The 16,786-nt window shown below is 52.0% G+C and overlaps 1 protein-coding gene across 2 annotated transcripts; it reads left to right on the top strand.

Annotated features, from left to right (window-relative positions):
* The first annotated feature begins 1,752 nt into the window (after positions 1-1,752).
* On the top strand, positions 1,753-14,533 carry nr1h5 (nuclear receptor subfamily 1, group H, member 5). 2 transcript variants are annotated; one of them, XM_064300633.1, is made up of 11 exons: positions 1,753-1,840; positions 6,258-6,399; positions 8,675-9,019; positions 9,609-9,749; positions 10,348-10,493; positions 11,146-11,241; positions 12,088-12,187; positions 12,472-12,588; positions 12,799-12,891; positions 13,656-13,769; positions 14,265-14,533. In XM_064300633.1, the coding sequence occupies exons 2-11, from the start codon at positions 6,303-6,305 to the stop codon at positions 14,486-14,488; spliced, it is 1,473 nt and encodes a 490-aa protein (XP_064156703.1). In that variant the 5' UTR covers positions 1,753-1,840; positions 6,258-6,302; the 3' UTR covers positions 14,489-14,533. The 2 variants fall into 2 exon arrangements, with proteins under 2 accessions (XP_064156703.1, XP_064156704.1); XM_064300634.1 differs by lacking the exon at positions 1,753-1,840 and adding an exon at positions 3,402-3,878.
* The last annotated feature ends 2,253 nt before the right edge of the window (positions 14,534-16,786 follow it).

The following is a 16,786-nucleotide window of genomic DNA, read 5'->3' as shown; positions in this document are numbered from 1 at the left end:
TCCCGTTCCCCCCCGCTCTGCCCCTGTGGTGGGGGGGGGGGAGGGGGAGTGGCGGACGCCGCGTTTGGCGTTCCTGGAAGAGCATCGCCGATGTTGTTTTTCTTCATTAGCGGGGTGATTGCTTCTTAGCGGCCCGAGCGGGAGAGACCGCAGCTGAGATCTGACCCTGGGAATGTCCCCCCCCACCCCCCCCGCCCTGAGTGACAGGAGCGAGAGCCCACCCAGGGAGATGGGGAGAGGGAGGGAGGGAGGGAGTGAGCCTCTCACATAGAGGTCAGTGGAGAGCTGATGTGAGTTGGGGGGGGGGGGGGCTGTGTTTCCGGCAGCGGGGAGGGTAGGACACCGCCGTCGCGGTTGTGAAACACGCGGCAGTGTTCCTGGCAAGTCGCAGGTCATGTGCCGGGGTGTGTGTGGGGGGATGGTCTTTGCAGGAAGAAGCAGTGATAGTAAGCTGTCATCCATCACGGGGGGGGGGGGGGTGGGGGGAGGACTGGGGGGCTGTTTATAAACACGCAGCCGATGGGAATGTCTTAATGAGCCCTCTCTCTCACTCTATCTGTGTTTCTCTGTCACTCTCTCTTTCGATCCATCCATTCTCGTTCTTCCTCCAATCCCTGCTTTCTCTCCTCTTTCATCCCCCCCCCCGTCTCTCTCTGCCCACCGCATTAATCGCGTCCCTATCGCTGGGGATTAAAGCGTCAGACAAACTAATGAGGTTCCAGCGGAGACTTCGGGATCGTCTTTGTCATGAGAAGGCGCTGTCTCTGAGAACACTTCCCAGCTTTCCCGGGTCAGCGGAACGCGTGCGAGCGACGACGACGGCCGTTTCGCAACGCTGGCCCCCCCGCGCCGGCGCTTCGCGTAACACCGCGAAAGCGAAAGGCGCTATATTGACTGATCGTGTTCTGGCGAGAGCTCGCAGCCGCGTTTTTGAGGGAGACCAGAGCAGGGTCTCGTGCCGGTCGATTCCAGGAAGCACAGCCCCCGCCCCCGCCCCTGCTCCCCCCCCCCCCTGTCCAGGGTCAGAGGTCGCGCGGGAAAGGTCCCGTCGCACTGCTCCGGGAACGCGAGGAGGCGGCGCGCAGCGTGTCGCGTCCCACTGTGTTTTGACACTCGAGTGAAAACAAAAAGCGGAGTGGAAAACGAAAACGTGCTCCCCCCCCGTCCCGTTGCTCCCGGCCCCCTATCCCCTCCCGGGGGACACGGGCGGGACGCGGGAGGGATCTATCTGTGCGTGCCCGTCCCCGTCAGGGAGCCCCGTGCCTTTCCGACTTGTTTTCTGGGCTAAACTGGCGCTCCGATTCCCATTAACAGTCAGTGCAAATTAAGAGTGTCTGCCCCACCCTGCCCCATTAGCATACGCTGTTTTGTTGTGTGCAGAACGTTGTTCTTTTGTGTGTCTTGTGTCCAAATTAAAGTACTGCTCGTACTATGTGTGTGTTTGTGCGTATGTGTTTGTGTTTGTGTGTGTGTCTGTGTGTGTGTGTGTGTGTGTGAGAGAGAGAGGGAGCTGTTTACACTCTGCATTTGTGAGTGTCTTGTGTGTGTGTGAGCTGTTTATACTGTGCATTTGTGTGACAGAGCGTCGTGTTGTGTGTGTGTGTGTGTGTGTGCGCATATGCGTGCGTGTGCGTGTGTGTGTGTGTGTGTGTGCATGCCTGTGTTTGGAGAGTGTAGGGTGTCAGAAGCTGGGTTACAGTCAACTTCAGGGATTGGGAGCAGAGGCTCGTGGGCGGGGGGCGGGGGGGTTGTGGGAGGGGGGGGGAGCGGACGGGACACAACTTTTGAGAGAAAATCAAGAGATCACTGAAAAAGAGGACACTCCGGACGACGGACCACGGTGAGTACGCACACACACGCGCGTCTCTTTCTGCGTTTCGCGTGACCGAGGGTACGAACAGCTTTTATTTTAATCCGCACCCAGAGTCGGTCAGAGTTCTGTTCCAGAGGGAGGTCAGAGAGTCAGACGCAGTTCGCTCTGCGCCGCGGTCGGTTCGGGCTGGAGTTGCTCTCCTGATCTCAAGCGGGCTTTGGAACGGAACCTGGGAACAGCGGGGGGGGGGTAGAACCAGGGCCGGTTTCTGTTGTCCCTGCCTTCAGCGGTGCGCTGTCGGACTCATGGGCTCTCCTGAGCGGTCCTGTGGATGGGGGGGGGGGGTCTTCAAACCCCTTCGCTGAAACCGTCCACTTCGAAGGGAGACCCCCCGCTCTGCACCGCGTTAAACCCTCTCTCACGGTTTGCCGAAAAAAGAAAGGGTCGCCACGTTCCACTTCTCAAAAAGCGAGAGTCGACGTCGTTGAGCTGAAACGAAACGTATAGGATAGGATTAAATGTTTGGGGTCGGCGTTGGTTTGTTTCGGAATGTTTCGGCGACGGTTTGGTGAGGCGAGCCGTGGGTCTGTTGAGGCACGTGAAGGCGGTGGAGTATCTGCCGGGCCATGATACAGCGCAGCTTCATAAACGGCTACGAAATTTCTGTCTCGCTGCTGTATTTCAACCGGTCTGGTTTTTGCAGGTCGATGGGTTATAATTACTCTTTTTTTGGTTGTCAATGTTTATACCTTTTTTTTCCTCTGTTATATTGTAAAATTTTGTTGTGAGCTCCTTTAAAATGTATGAGGTTAACCACTATGAGTAAGTTTGGTTACGCAGTGTTATATGTTATTTGAACAATCAAGGGCCAATAAGTGAAGCTGGCAGGATCTGAAAAAGGATTTTGAAAAATCACAGAAACAGGAACCATTTGCCCAAGGTTGGGGCAAAAATGAGGGGATTTTTTTTCAATTGGATAATTATTAACACTTGCGTTTTTTTTTTCTTGTCAGTGGAGCCTGGCAATACAAAGAGTGACGGTCTTTCCTGGTAGTTTCCAGGGAGGACGTAGGTGTCACGGAATCAACATTTTAATGAGATCGGGGGGTGTGGGATGAAAGTTCGAACGCAGATTGCATTTCCTCTTCGGTAAATACCAATAAAATAATGTAGATTTCACTGCAGTGTTACCAGCCCTCTGTGGGTGACTGTGAGTGTGCTACCAGAACATTCTTCAATGATGGCCTGATGCTTTCTATTAATTAAGCGGCAGCAGCCCCCCATCCTCCCTTGGCTCTGGACTTTAACCCAGCCCCCCGCCCCCTTTAGCAAGGTCGCTAATCTGAGAGCCTGTTTCCTGTTTGAATCAGTAAACACTGCGCAATCTGAGCCAGGCCGCTGGCGAATGCAGCGTAAACCGCTGAAAGCGAAATCTGGATCGAAGGACGGGGCGGCAAGAGTGTGTGTGTGTGTGTGTGTGACAGAGACTTACGGAATGCCTGCAGTAAGGTGTGGGCCCAGGTACGGTACGGTCTGAGAATGTTGAGAGTGTGGGGAGGGGACGAAGGGGGTGGGGGGGCTTTTGCCCCCTCGATTGCAACCGCTGTTCCTGAAAATCTCGGGAATGACCCTCGTCCCCAATCCGCACGAGGGACAAAATGCAGAGCTTCGTCACGTGACCAAGGGACACCTTCGCACAGTCACTGCTGTGGGGGCACATCACAATACACATCAGGGGGGAGAGAAAAAACCAACCAATTAACGCCAAGGCCCTCTCCCATGTCCTCTTCATGTTTTTTTGGACTGAAAGCCCAGTACTCAGATGCTCACAGATGTACAGCACGGACTCTGTGTTTTTATTTTTTTTGGTGATTTATGGTTTTGTGAAGATCCCGGGCGCGTTTTCTCTAAAGTGTGCGGACGTGGCCCAGCACCCGGTGACACATTGCTCAAGACAGGAAAAACAACAACAACACAAAACCCCGGCTCTCCGGCGGCTCGGGAAAACACGGGCGCCGCAATCCTGCTATTTTTACGCTGAAACTACAAATCAAGAGGCATTCTGGTATGTGTGTGCAGTGTGTCAGGTCACCGAGATGACAGGAAATGCTGTTTTTTATCAACGTTGCATGCGGTGTCAATGGTGATTTAACCTTATGGTGTGAAGCCCAGTTTATGTGTCTGTACGTAACTAACGATGCCAAGTTAAAAAACTGAATTGGAAACTGACAAAAAACCAAAAACAGAGTTTTTATCAACTGTAAAAAAATACCAAAAATTGAAAAATATCATAAAGATCATTGGTCAGAACAGTTTTTTTTATTTTTTTTAAAGTGCAAGTACACCCTGTTATTCTTCCCCTTCTCTCATGTTCGGACCTAAGCAACTATTTCCTTGCATCATTAGTCATAGGTATAAACATGAGCAGGGTAAAATACAGAGAAATCCTGCTTTAAAATGGTGTAATGCTATTTCTGTGGAATTTAACCGCCACTAAGTTGAATAGTGTGATTTTTACAGACACAGCTTAATCTTAGTCCTGGACTAAACAGAGTTTTGTATGGAAAACCTCCATTCCACATCAATTTTAGTCAGATTTTAGTCAGTGTTATAAGGTTAGAAACATTTCTATGAACACAACTGCAATATGTTCAATATTGAGCTCATGTCCGGTAAGGAATAAATGCTAATCTGGGTATGTGCATGCACCCAAATGTCACGAATGTCACAGGTTTACTGGTTTGCTGAACTGTAGGCTGTATAGCCTAACCAGCGCAATTAAAATGGTGTCGACTCGCGACTGTGCTATGGGTCACCTGAGGTAGCCAAATGATATGAAGTGCCAGCCCTGGTTCATCACACATGATAGTGGTTTAGGGGGACACTGAGAAGGGCCTTTTGAAGACGCACAGATAAAGCCACTCAGACGCTCACCAGGATAAACTCTTCAAAGGCAGCCCCTTTTTCTGTCTGTGTGCTGTCGTAAGAAACGTGATGTCAGAGGTGAGAGGAGGGGGCGGGGCTTATGGCCCAGCACGGTTCACTATTCAGCCTCTCAGTCCACTCGGGTCAGCGAGGGGGAGGGGGGGTGGGGGGGGCAAGCCTCCCGAAATCCTAAATCTGCCCCCACGTCAAACATTAACTGCGGGACAAACACGGCGACTGCAAACAAGAGTCAAAGTAAACAGAGCCCTGGAGCTCCAGAGATGAGACCCAGGGGAAAACAACAGACACACAAGGACAGAGAGAGACGAGGAGGAGGAAGGAGACAGGACAGACAGGGAAAACAGGGAAAATAACAAACACAAGAACAGAGAGAGGAGGAGGAAGGAGATAGGACAGACAGGGAAAACAACAGACACACAAGGACAGAGAGAGACGAGGAGGAGGAAGGAGACAGGACAGACGGGACAGACAGACCAGGAGGAGGAAGGAGACAGGACAGACAGGGGACAGAGAAACATGGAGGAAGGAGACAGGACAGACAGGGGACAGAGAAACATGGAGGAAGGAGACAGGACAGACAGGGAACTCACGGAACAGAAATGAGCAAAAAGAGGTGATGGAAAGCACTGAGCAGAGGTGGAAAATCCAGGTTCAGAAAGTAGGAGTCCGCCCCCGGTGTTTTGTTCCAACCAGTTGCATTGGTGCAATTAGCACAATTCAATTCCTCAGCCAGGAGGTGGAACTAATGTGTGAAATCGGCCCTGGCTGAGGTCACAGGAGGAGGGAACACAGGGGCAGGACTCGTTTTACTTTCTGACCTAACCTACACTTTCCACCTCCGAGGGCTGGTGAGAACCACACAGACATAAAAAAAGGGGAACTGAGAGAGCGAGATTCCTACGGGCGTTCAGTGTGCCTGTTGGGAGAGATCCTCCGGTGAGAGATGCTCTGGTGCGCTGAGATTCCGCTTGGCGTCCGCTCTCCCGCACCAGACTCAGGTGCGTGAGGTCCGCCCCGAGGCCTTCTGACGTCCCAGCTGCGCTGCGGAGGACGGGACCCCCACACCTGGGGGTGACCTTCAGGGACATGGGGGGGGAGGGGGGCTTCTTCTCCTTTTTTGGCAGAAGGCCTCCTCTCTGAACTCCCGGCCAGACCAGCTGCTTTGGACGGGGAGAGGCAGAAAGTCTCCTCTCATTCTCACACGGTCGGGCTCTCTCTCTCTCTCTCTCTCTCCCTCTCTCTCTCTCACACACACACACACACGTCGTTCCTTGAGTTTCCCACAGACCCGGGACAGGCTGAGCACCGGACACTACGGTCCCTGCGGTGCGATGCGTCCAGCGCTGACCCCCGCGACCTAGCGCCCCTCTAAACTAGCGTGTTTAAGAATGGACCAGAAAAGACAAAAATTGCAGTCTTCTGAGGCTCAGGTCCAAGCTGGAGCGCAGGACTGGGATGAAAGGCCAAGCACAACCAATCGTTTCCTGTGTCTTTGCAGGCCCCGCCCAGCGCCCAGCGAGTGTGGACCAATCAGGTTGCTGAGATGAGAGAGTGGACAGAGCCCGAGATGAGCATGGCGACCAATGGCTACCTGTCAGTGGCCGATGGGTATGGCATGGCCGAACCGCTGCAGTATTACGGTGAGAAGATGGCGGCGTTATTATGGTTATACTTATAGATGCCTCACACTCACACCATGTGTTCTAATATGGGGGGTGTTAAAACATGGGAAAAGCAGTTCTTTCCCCTGAAACCTCAGTTCCAGTTCCTGTACGAATGAGTTCCTCAAAACTACAAAACCCTTTTCTGTTTCTGCTCGTTGAGTTTTTCCTTGCTGTGAAACCAAACTTCTGCTCGCTGCCTTACATGTGAAATCGTAGACCCTTGTCCTTCGTTAGAAATGGTCCTAGCCCTCATCATTAGATGGGGAAGTTGTTTATGCTGACGATGTGTCCACAGGCCCGCTCCCCCCCCCCCTCTACCCCCCACGGAGTTATCGCACTGGCTGTGGTGCTGGCTGGACTAATTGGCCATGTTGGGAGGCTGGCTGTTTTGGGTGGGGGGGGGTCGGGGGAGGGGGTAGTGGGAGCAGGAGTGTTTAGACAGCGTTTCGGCAGTTTACAAACAGACGCTACCGCGGCCGCTTCACACGTCATGAGAACGGGAGGAGCCGAAACAGGACAGGAAACATCTGGGAGTGAGATGCATGAAACAGGGGGTCGGGGGGAGAGGGCTGCAGAAGGTGGGGGGGGGTTTGAGGGGGGGCTGGCGGTGGACAGGCGCACGTTGCGTGCGACGGCGAGCGATAGCGCTACGAAGGGATGGAGGAAAAGTAGGAGGATGGAGTTGGAGCGGGAGAGAGAGAGAGAGAGAGAGAGAGAGCGATGTGGAGAGATGCGTGCGCTGGAATGTGGGGAATGCGGAGATTGGAGAGCGGGAAAGCAGAGTTGCGATCGCTCTTCGGTCTCGCCTCACTCTGAGGTCCCCCCCCCCCGGCGGGGGGGTGTCTGCAGATCGCAGAGGAACGGTTCGGCGTACCCATCCAGAGGTGCTCTCGCTGCTTCAGAGCTGTGTCACAGTCAGCTCTGTGCTGAAGTGCAGGGGGGGGGGGGCAGGGGGCGTTTGTGAATGGACAGAGAGAGCTCTGAGGTTCCATCTGCTCATCTCAGCCACCTTGGAGACGGCACACAGAATTTTTACTCGCGGTGCACCCACGGGTGAGATCACGGATTCGCGCTGGCTTTTGCCAAACAGATGCGTTCGGCTGGGGTCGGGACAGAAGAGTCGGGACGGGCTGTTTTCCACCGTTTGTTTTTACGGTTAATGTTTGAACCGGCAGGGCGCGACGAGGTCGGGGCGAATCCGTCGGTTGCCGCGGGGGACCCCATGGCGTACACAGAGCGGTCTCCGGGGGCGACGGCGGCGGCGGCGAGCGCTGGGAAAGCGCAGCCGGGCGCTCTTTCCATCCGCACGTGCGCGCTCTTCAGACGAGCCGCGGCGGCGGCGTCATCCCCCCCCAGCACGTGTTCCCTCTGCGGAGACGGAAACCTGCGATTCCCATCACCCCGCCCCCCCCCCCATCCCACAGCATTCCGAGAGCGCGTCCAAGCGACGCTCACACAAGCAAATAAATAAAATAAATAAATAGATCGACGTCCATAAAAATCGTGCACCGAAACGACATAATGAAAGTTGAAACGCAGCCCCGTCTCCGCTCAGCTGCATCCTGTTCCCTCAGTCCAGAGGTCTTGCTCGGAATTGCTTTTTTCTTTCTTTTTTTTATTTATTACGTCTCAGGGGCTTCATAAAAAAAAATTAAAAAAAACCGTTAAAAATGTGTGAGTCGGAGGGTTTAGATGGTTTAGACGAGGATTGCGTACGTGGACGGCTGTCTTACGTGAGCGTTTCGTCTCTTCTCCCTGTCTGTTGCCATGCGGGATTTGAGAGCGTCCTCCTCTGCAAAGCCGTAGTCAGAGTTAGCGTTAGCTTAGCCGTGAGCTCCCGCTCTGTCCAGTGCAAAGCAGTCCTGAAAAAAAAGTCTGTTCTGAGCGGTGGGGGTACTGTAGGAAGACAACAGTTCAAAGTCCAAAACCTGAAGTTCCCCCAGGGAAAAATAAAGTTATTCTATTCTATTATATTCTGTTCTGTTCTATTCTATTCTGTTCTATTCTGTTCTGTTGTATTCTGTTGTATTCTATTCTATTCTATTCTATTCTATTTAGGATGCTATAAGTCAATTCTATGAATAAATCATGGATTGATTTATATCTTGGAAAACAATGTAAAATTCCAGTTTGGAGTTTGTTGCAACACTGGTTCCCTGAACCCTGAGCTCTGACCCGGCGACGTTAGCGAAATGGCGACACTGCGCGGCGAACTCTCTGACCGGGCCCCCCCTCCCTTTCCCCTGCGCAGACGTGCTGCCGGACCCGCTGGGCTACCCCTTCCAGGACGCCGAGCTGCAGGGCCTGCCGTACGGGCAGCAGCAGTACAGCCCCGTGGGCATGCAGTTCCCCATGCCCTCGCCCCAGCCCTGCTACCCGCCCTACGCCTACGGGTCCCCCTGCCCCGAGCTGCCCTGCGACCCGGGGCTGGAGGGCCCCGGGGACGGGCGGGGGGGCTTCGGGGGGCTGCCCTTGCTGAAACGGGCGCGGCTGGGGCCCGGGGGCCGGGTGAGGGGGCAGGACGAGCTGTGCGTGGTGTGTGGGGACAAGGCCTCGGGGTACCACTACAACGCGCTCACCTGCGAGGGCTGCAAAGGTGCGTTACACTCGTCATCATCATCATCATCAGCATCATCATCATAGTCATCATCATCATTAACATCATAATTATAATCATCATAATAATCATCATAATCGTAAACTTAATCATCATCATAATTGGAATATCATCGTCATTATCATAATAATGTTTTTTGTCCTAATATTGCAGCTTTTTCTTCTGCCTAGTTGGCTTGGCAGAGGTTAGGTCAGAATAGTGTTCACTGTGTGAACTGAACTGTGTTCTTGGCCAGAAATAGCTGTACAAAACAAGTATTGTATCTTACTGAACCTGTGTTTAGTAGTTGTCTATGACCATGAAATACATTTTTGTACGTCGCTTTGGATAAAAGCGTCTGCCAAATAAATGTAATGTAATGTAATCATCATCATCATCACAATCAGAATCGTCATCCTAGTCATAATAATAACTATCATCATCACAACAATCATCGTCATCATCATAATAATCATCACAATCGGAATCCTCATCATCATCATCATCATCACCATCATCTTCATCCTCGCTGCTCCCCTAACGCCCCGCCCGCTCTCTCTCCCCCCCCCCCCCCCCACCCCCCGCGCAGGGTTCTTCCGGCGCAGCGTGACGAAGAAGGCGGTGTACCGCTGCAAGAGCGGCGGCGGCTGCGAGATGGACATGTACATGCGCAGGAAGTGCCAGGACTGCCGGCTGCGGAAGTGCCGCGCCGTCGGCATGCTGGCCGAGTGTGAGCACCGCCAAAAACGACAGTTTCAAAAAACAAAAAAAGAAATAAAAAAAGAGAGAAACCCACAGTTAAACCGCACTGTTCCTTGTTCCAGATCGGGGGGGAATCTCAAACTGGAAATCCTGCTGGGCTGCTGTGTCAGCTGTTTTTTTTTTAATGTGTTTTTTTTTGCACTGAAGTGCTTAGTTTAAATCATTGAGTGAGTCCCTGTGCACATTGTTACCGGGGCCTAAACTGGCTGCCGACTGAGAGGAAATCGGGAAAAACCTGCAGAGATTGCAGTCCCCTCTGGGACTGAAGTTTCAGAGCGCCTGATCTAGATGTAGAACGGCCCTTGATAGATCATACAGCACTATCACATCGCAGCACAGCAAGGGTTTCTGGGTTCGAATCCCCTTCCTGTGTGGAGTTTGCATGTTTGCACGTGGGTTTCCTGTGGGTACTCTGGTTTCCTCCTGCAATCCAATGACAAAGCAGGTTAGGCTACTGGGGTGGACTTCACAGGGCATTGCTGTAAAAGAACATGCACACTCAGCCAACCTACCCTGTATAAATGAAGGTAAATGAGCTAATAGATGCCCCCCTCCCCCCCCCGCAGGCCTGCTGACGGAGGTGCAGTGCCAGTCCAAGAGGCTGAGGAAGAGCGCCAAGCACAGGGGCCAGCCCGCGGGCTCAGTGAAGCCCGAGGAGGAGGAGGGCACGGAGAGCAGGAGCGTCTCCTCCACCAGCAGGATGCCAGGCCAGGTACCCTCACCCGTTCCACTCCGGGCGGGCATCGTGTTGTGTGTGTGTGTGTGCTGGCAGCGGGCTCACGCCAGTACTGCGTGTGTGTGTGTCTGTGGGTGTGCAGGCTGGCGTCTGGAGGCCCATGTCTGTTCTCTGTGTTGGGTGGAAAGTGAGACTGAAACAAGGGTAACTGCAGCAAAACTTTTACTGTCGTTTTTCATATCCAAGAAACAAACATGCCTATTGCACATGTCTGAACTCGCTATGCCAAAACAATGACAGACCGTAACACAAACCAATTACAGAATGTAAAATGTAATGGGAACCAGCCACATATTCAACACTGTGTACTCTGTCACTTTGTGGTCTGCTTTCAAATATCACTTCTCAGAATTGCACTCACAGGAGTCAGCTGGTCTTCTTCAGATTTGCATGTAAATCCACCTGTATGTACGTGTGAAAAACAAATTAGAGATTTGTTTTTGTGAGGGTTGTGTCACCAGTGAGTGCTGTCACGGTAACCTGCTACGAGACCGTTCGCTTTACTCTGCTTCACTAGCAAACTAGCCGAGCCACACCCGCTACATAAAAGTGTGCAAGTCTGTCTGTATGAGATTGTCTTTGTGTCCAGGTGTGCTCGTATCTGTACAACATGTCTGTATGTGCGCAGGTGCCTGCAGGCTTATCGGCAGAAGAGCAGCAGGTGCTGGACAGGATCGTCGAGGCCCATCGTCGCTACAGAACCCAGGACTCCTCACATTGCAGGGTAGGCCACAGGTGGATGTCCAATGACAACTGCAAGCAGTACCTGTGCACAGTGTCCAAGTGCCCTGGAACTATGAGAGGTATCAAGGTGCAGCCTGGGTAATGTAGTCAACTTCATATGACATGTCAGTGGGTGGGCTGAATAGAATTCATTCTTATGGACTACAATCAAAGAATCTCACGGGTGCACAAATGTATCCAGAGCTTATGAGAAGTAGCAGGAAGCTAGAAAAAGTGCCAGTCAGGGGCGAACTGCCTGGGGCCCCAAACATGGGGGGGGGGCGGGGCTGAGGGCTGAGTTTTAGAAATCTTTGAGTAACAATGATGACGGTGGAAGTGGGTCAGAAGGGCCCCATGAAATTTTTTGCCTGGGCCCCCCCGTCCCCGCCAGTCTCTAGAAACGCCTCTGGTGCCAGTACGCATACAAGCAAACCACAGAGGTCTTTACATTACATTACATTACAGGCATTTATCCAGAGAAACAAAGTGTATAACCATAACCAGTCCCCAGTATGGCGTGGAGGTACAATCCGGCACACTTCAAGCACTGATGTGAAGCACAACCAAAATAAGTTGAGCGAAAGGGCTGCTGTATGCATTTACATTTCAGGCATTTAGCAGATACTCTTATCTAGAGCGACTTACACTGCTTTTACATTTTTTTACGTATTAACCGTTTATATGGCTGTATACACACTGAAGCTACTCAGGTTAAGTGCCTTGCTCAATGATGGAATGGCAGTGCCTTACCTGGGAATCGAACCTGCAATATTTCGGTTAAGAGCCGAGTTCCCTGACCCTTATGCTACACTGCCGCCGCCCCCCCCCCCCCTCTGTGGGTCCCCAGATGCAGGAGTGGCCGGGCCTGGGGGTCGGGATGGAGGCGCTCACGGACGTGGCCTCACCTCACTGTCAGACGCTGCACAGGTTCTCCAGGACTGTGCCAGGTGAGCTCCCTTTCAGCACGGGACAGCCCCCACCCTCCCTCCTTCCCCGCCAACAAGGGGGCGGTTGTTCCACAGGTACACCTCACCCCTCTCCTGGTGTATGGTGTGCAGAGCCACAAACTGGGAGGGGGCAACTGGGACAGTTTGACCTAGGCCAAGGTGTAACCATTTTTAATTTGTTAAAAACTATATGGGGGGGAGGGGGGGTCCCTCCAAATACATTTTGTCCCGGGCCTGAGAATCCAAGGCTGTGGCCCTGATGGTGTGTGTGTGTCGTCCTTCAGGGTTCGATCTCCTGGACTGTGCTGATCAGCGATCGCTGCTCTCCAGCTCGTCTGTGGAAGTCATGTTCCTCCTCTCAGCACAGCACTTTGCTCAGGGACGCCTGGAGGCCAATCCAGGTACTGCGTGCGGAGCAGGAAGGCCTGCTTTAAGGCTACTTCTATGTTAAGTCTTCCCTTTCGAAAGGTTCTCACCCTTGTACTCTTTTCTTCAGCAGTATATTTTCCTATATATTGGAGTATATATTTGACACAGCAGTGTGTTTAAACTCGTAAAGCAGTTTGTGTACCTGCATTAGAGAGCCTGTCAGTGATCACTGTCTTCTGCAGCACTGTATTCCCTGAGCATGGAGCCCCCTCCTCTTCACTGGATGAAGAGCCTAGACTCGAAGGACTGTGATGTGAAGATCATGACAAATTCAGGTACGCTATTCAGCAATTTCTAATCACCACACGTGGGAGGAGTCTAAATTTGAAATCTCAAATTCAGAGGGTACATGAAACTGATTAAACTGTCTTTGTAGCTGTAAAATTCCGATTGATTACCTTTCAGGTTTCGGTCACCATCTTGCTGTTGGGTATCCGCCTTTTCAGTCTGTACAACTGCATCACATCAGTGATATTTGTTTTATTGCTGAATTTTGATCGCATTCGTCCATTCCGCTCAAATTGCGCAAAAATACATCAAGTTGGTGAACCGTGGCTAATTTTGAACATCTGTAGTTTGACTTCTCGTGTCCTTTCTGTTTCATTTTGGCCAAGTGCACTGCACAGCCCTCAACTGATGACATCATTTCACGTACAGCCTTGGCCTGGTGCATTCATCAAAAGGGCAAAAAAGAAAGTAATTCTAGCTGACCGAAACTGAGTTCTGTAAACACAGCGCTCTCTCTCGTTCTCTCACTCTCTTGTTCTCTCTCTCTTGCCCTTTCGCCCTCTCTCTCTCTCCCTCTCTCTCTCGCTCGCTCACTCGCCCTCTCTCTCTTTCTCCCTCTCTCACTCACTCTCTCTCTCGTTCTCTCTCCCTCTCGCATGCTCACTCGCTCTCTCCCTCTCCTGCTCACTTTCTCTCTTTCTCTCCCTCTCTCTCCCCCTCTCTCTCTCCCTCTCTTTCCCCCCCTCTCTCTCTCATACTCTCTCTCTCTCTCTCCCACTCTCTCTATCTCTTACTCTCTCTCTCTCTGTAGGAGCGTCTGAAGATGTCTTGGGACCGGTGATGAACTTTTTCCACAGCATGGCGGTGCTCGGCGTGACAGAAGCAGAGTATGCTCTTCTCACCGCCACCGCGGTGCTGTGTTCAGGTAAACAGCGCCCCCTGATGGACGCACTGCACACAGCAACACACATCGCTTCCAAAACTCTCTGATACTGTATCATCCCAATAATTACATTTAGACACCTCAATGAGCTCTCTCCCTCTCTCCACCTCATTGCTCTCTATCTCTTCACCTGCTGCTGCTGTGTTCAGGTAAACAGCGCCCCCCGATGGACTCATTGCACACAGCAACACATCGCTTCCAAAAGGCACTGATATGAACACAATAATTACATTTAGACACCTCAATGAGCTCTCTCCCTCTCTCCACCTCATTGCTCTCTATCTCCTCACCTGCTGCTGCTGTGTTCAGGTAAACAGCGCCCCTCGATGGACACATTGCACACAGCAACACATCGCTTCCAAAAGGCTCTGATATGAACACAATAATTACATTTAAAAAAAACCTCAACAACCTCTCTCTCTCCCTCTCTCCACCTGATTGCTCTCTACCTCTTCACCCCGCCGCCCTCGCCGTCAGACGGAGCGCCCCTTCGCGACGCCGCGAGCGTGGAGAGCGCCCAGGAGCCGATCCTGGACCTGCTCTCCAGGGTCTGCGGCCTGCACTGCGGCCCCCGGGGGCCCCCCGCCGACCCCCAGCGCTTCGCCCGCCTGCTGGGGAGGCTCACCGAGCTGCGGACACTCCGACACAACTACCTGACCCTGCTGAGGCATCAGTCCTGGGGGGTCCAGGCCCACTGCTGAGGCATCAGTCCTGGGGGGTCCAGACCCACTGCTGAGGCATCAGTCCTGGGGTCCAGACTGAGCATCGTCTGGGTTCGACCCTGCTGAGGCATCAGTCCTGGGGGGTCCAGGCCCACTGCTGAGGCATCAGTCCTGGGGGGTCCAGGCCCACTGCTGAGGCATCAGTCCTGGGGGGTCCAGACCCACTGCTGAGGCATCAGTCCTGGGGGGTCCAGGCCCACTGCTGAGGCATCAGTCCTGGGGGGTCCAGGCCCACTGCTGAGGCATCAGTCCTGGGGGGTCCAGACCCACTGCTGAGGCATCAGTCCTGGGGGGTTCAGACCCACTGCTGAGGCATCAGTCCTGGGGGGTCCAGGCCCACTGCTGAGGCATCAGTCCTGGGGCGTTCAGACCCACTGCTGAGGCATCAGTCCTGGGGGTCCAGACCCACTGCTGAGGCATCAGTCCTGGGGTTCAGACCACTGCTGAGGCATCAGTCCTGGGGGTCCAGGCCCACTGCTGAGGCATCAGTCCTGAGGGGTCCAGGCCCACTGCTGAGGCATCAGTCCTGGGGGTTCAGGCCCACTGCTGAGGCATCGGTCCTGGGGGTCCAGCCCACTGCTGAGGCATCAGTCCTGGGGGTCCAGGCCCACTGCTGAGGCATCAGTCCTGGGGGTTCAGACCCACTGCTGAGGCATCAGTCCTGGGGGTCCAGGCCCACTGCTGAGGCATCAGTCCTGGGGGTAGACCATGCTGAGCTCAGTCTGGGGTTCAGACCACTGTGAGGCATCAGTCCTGGGGTCCAGGCCCTGGAGGCATCGTCCTGGGTCAGACCATGTGAGCATCAGTCATGGGGTTCAGACCCACTGCTGAGGCATCAGTCCTGGGGGGTTCAGGCCCACTGAGGGGGGGGAGGGAGGGAGGGAGGGGGGGAGGAGGGGACGGGTAGTGGCCTGGTGAGGAGAGGTGGAAAACACTGAGCGGATTAAACGATACATGGCTGAAAGGACTGTCACCATGATCCTGCGAGAGCGACCGCTGTCCCGCTCCACTTTTCCCTCCCGCTGCCAGGATTTACTTCTGATCCGAGGACAAGGCGCTTCGAGACACCTGACGTCATTTCAGTGCTCTGCGCGTTCTGCACCAAATTCTTATCAAATAAGAAGTATGTTCACCTGTTGTTAAAATAATTGTATAATGACTGATGTGGAAGACGTTTCAAAAAAATATTTTCTATTCATACAATAACTGATATTAAGCATTTAATAGTAAAAAAAAAAAAAAAAAGCCTATCATAAGAGAATCACTTTACCCCATTCATTTTTTTTCTATTGTCAGTCCTGTGGGTATTCTTAAATGATCAACAGTAAAAAATGTTTTTCTTTCAAAGTGTATGGGTATTTTTTTATTTATAAAGATAGAGAACTATTTCTCAAAGGGCATGCTACCAAATTATATTCGATACAATACAAATCTCAAGATTACCAACAAAAGATCAGATTACAATTGTGATCATATCAGGTAGGGCATACCCAGGCTCAAATGATCAGTCATAATTGTATTTTTTCATAGGTCCAGCCTCATTGAAAGTAACAGGCATTAGGCCTCTGAGACCAAGTTCAGCACTCTTTCCTCTGCAAGCACACAAGTCCCACAAAATATTAATATGATGCCATATGGCGACTTCTCATGGTCCTGTTAGGCCTTAATGCTAACAAGGTCTGTTTTCTAAATCATAAATCATAAATCATACTTCACCGATGCTACACATCATTATATTGAAATCGGTTACCGAGCACGTGATATGCATACCATTACATTGCACATTACATACTGCACTACTGCACGCACGTGACAAGCATTTCATATAAATATATCCTCTATAAATAAAAGTGTTTTTTTTTTTACAAAGCATTGAAAGAAAATGACGATTGTTGAAATGACAAGGTGCCAGAAAAATAGCTTGGAAGTCAACAGGGGTGGTGGTGGGCCTTACATGTACATATTTAACAACAAAAACCATGAAGACACACTAACATGTCAAATGGTAGATCAGCATACCGCAAGGATAAATGTAATTATCTACTAATGCCACAAAAACCAGTATAATTTATGAAAAACTAAAACACAACTGTCTTTATTTTTGCCTGCTTGCTGACTTGCTAGTGGAATAGTTACTAACTGACTAATATCCACTTACCTTGTCTGCTGCAGAGTAGGACCACTTACAGTAACTGAGCATGCAACCACTTGCGTGTTATGCGAGGCATCAATTGTAAAGCGCTTTGGATAAAAGCGCTATATAAATACAGTCCATTT

Source organism: Anguilla rostrata, chromosome 11 (genome assembly GCF_018555375.3).
Source record: "Anguilla rostrata isolate EN2019 chromosome 11, ASM1855537v3, whole genome shotgun sequence".
NCBI classification, from domain to species: Eukaryota; Metazoa; Chordata; class Actinopteri; order Anguilliformes; family Anguillidae; genus Anguilla; species Anguilla rostrata.
Note: the sequence above shows the minus strand (reverse complement) of the source record. Positions and strands in the feature narration are given on the sequence as shown.

Excerpts from the sequence above, each read along its gene's own strand:
- nr1h5 (XM_064300633.1), top strand. The coding sequence starts at position 6,303 with ATGAGAGAGTGGACAGAGCCCGAGATGAGCATGGCGACCAATGGCTAC. Across the intron at positions 12,188-12,471 it reads GTTCTCCAGGACTGTGCCAG|GGTTCGATCTCCTGGACTGT; the intron begins GTGAGCTCCCTT and ends GTCGTCCTTCAG. Across the intron at positions 12,892-13,655 it reads GAAGATCATGACAAATTCAG|GAGCGTCTGAAGATGTCTTG; the intron begins GTACGCTATTCA and ends CTCTCTCTGTAG.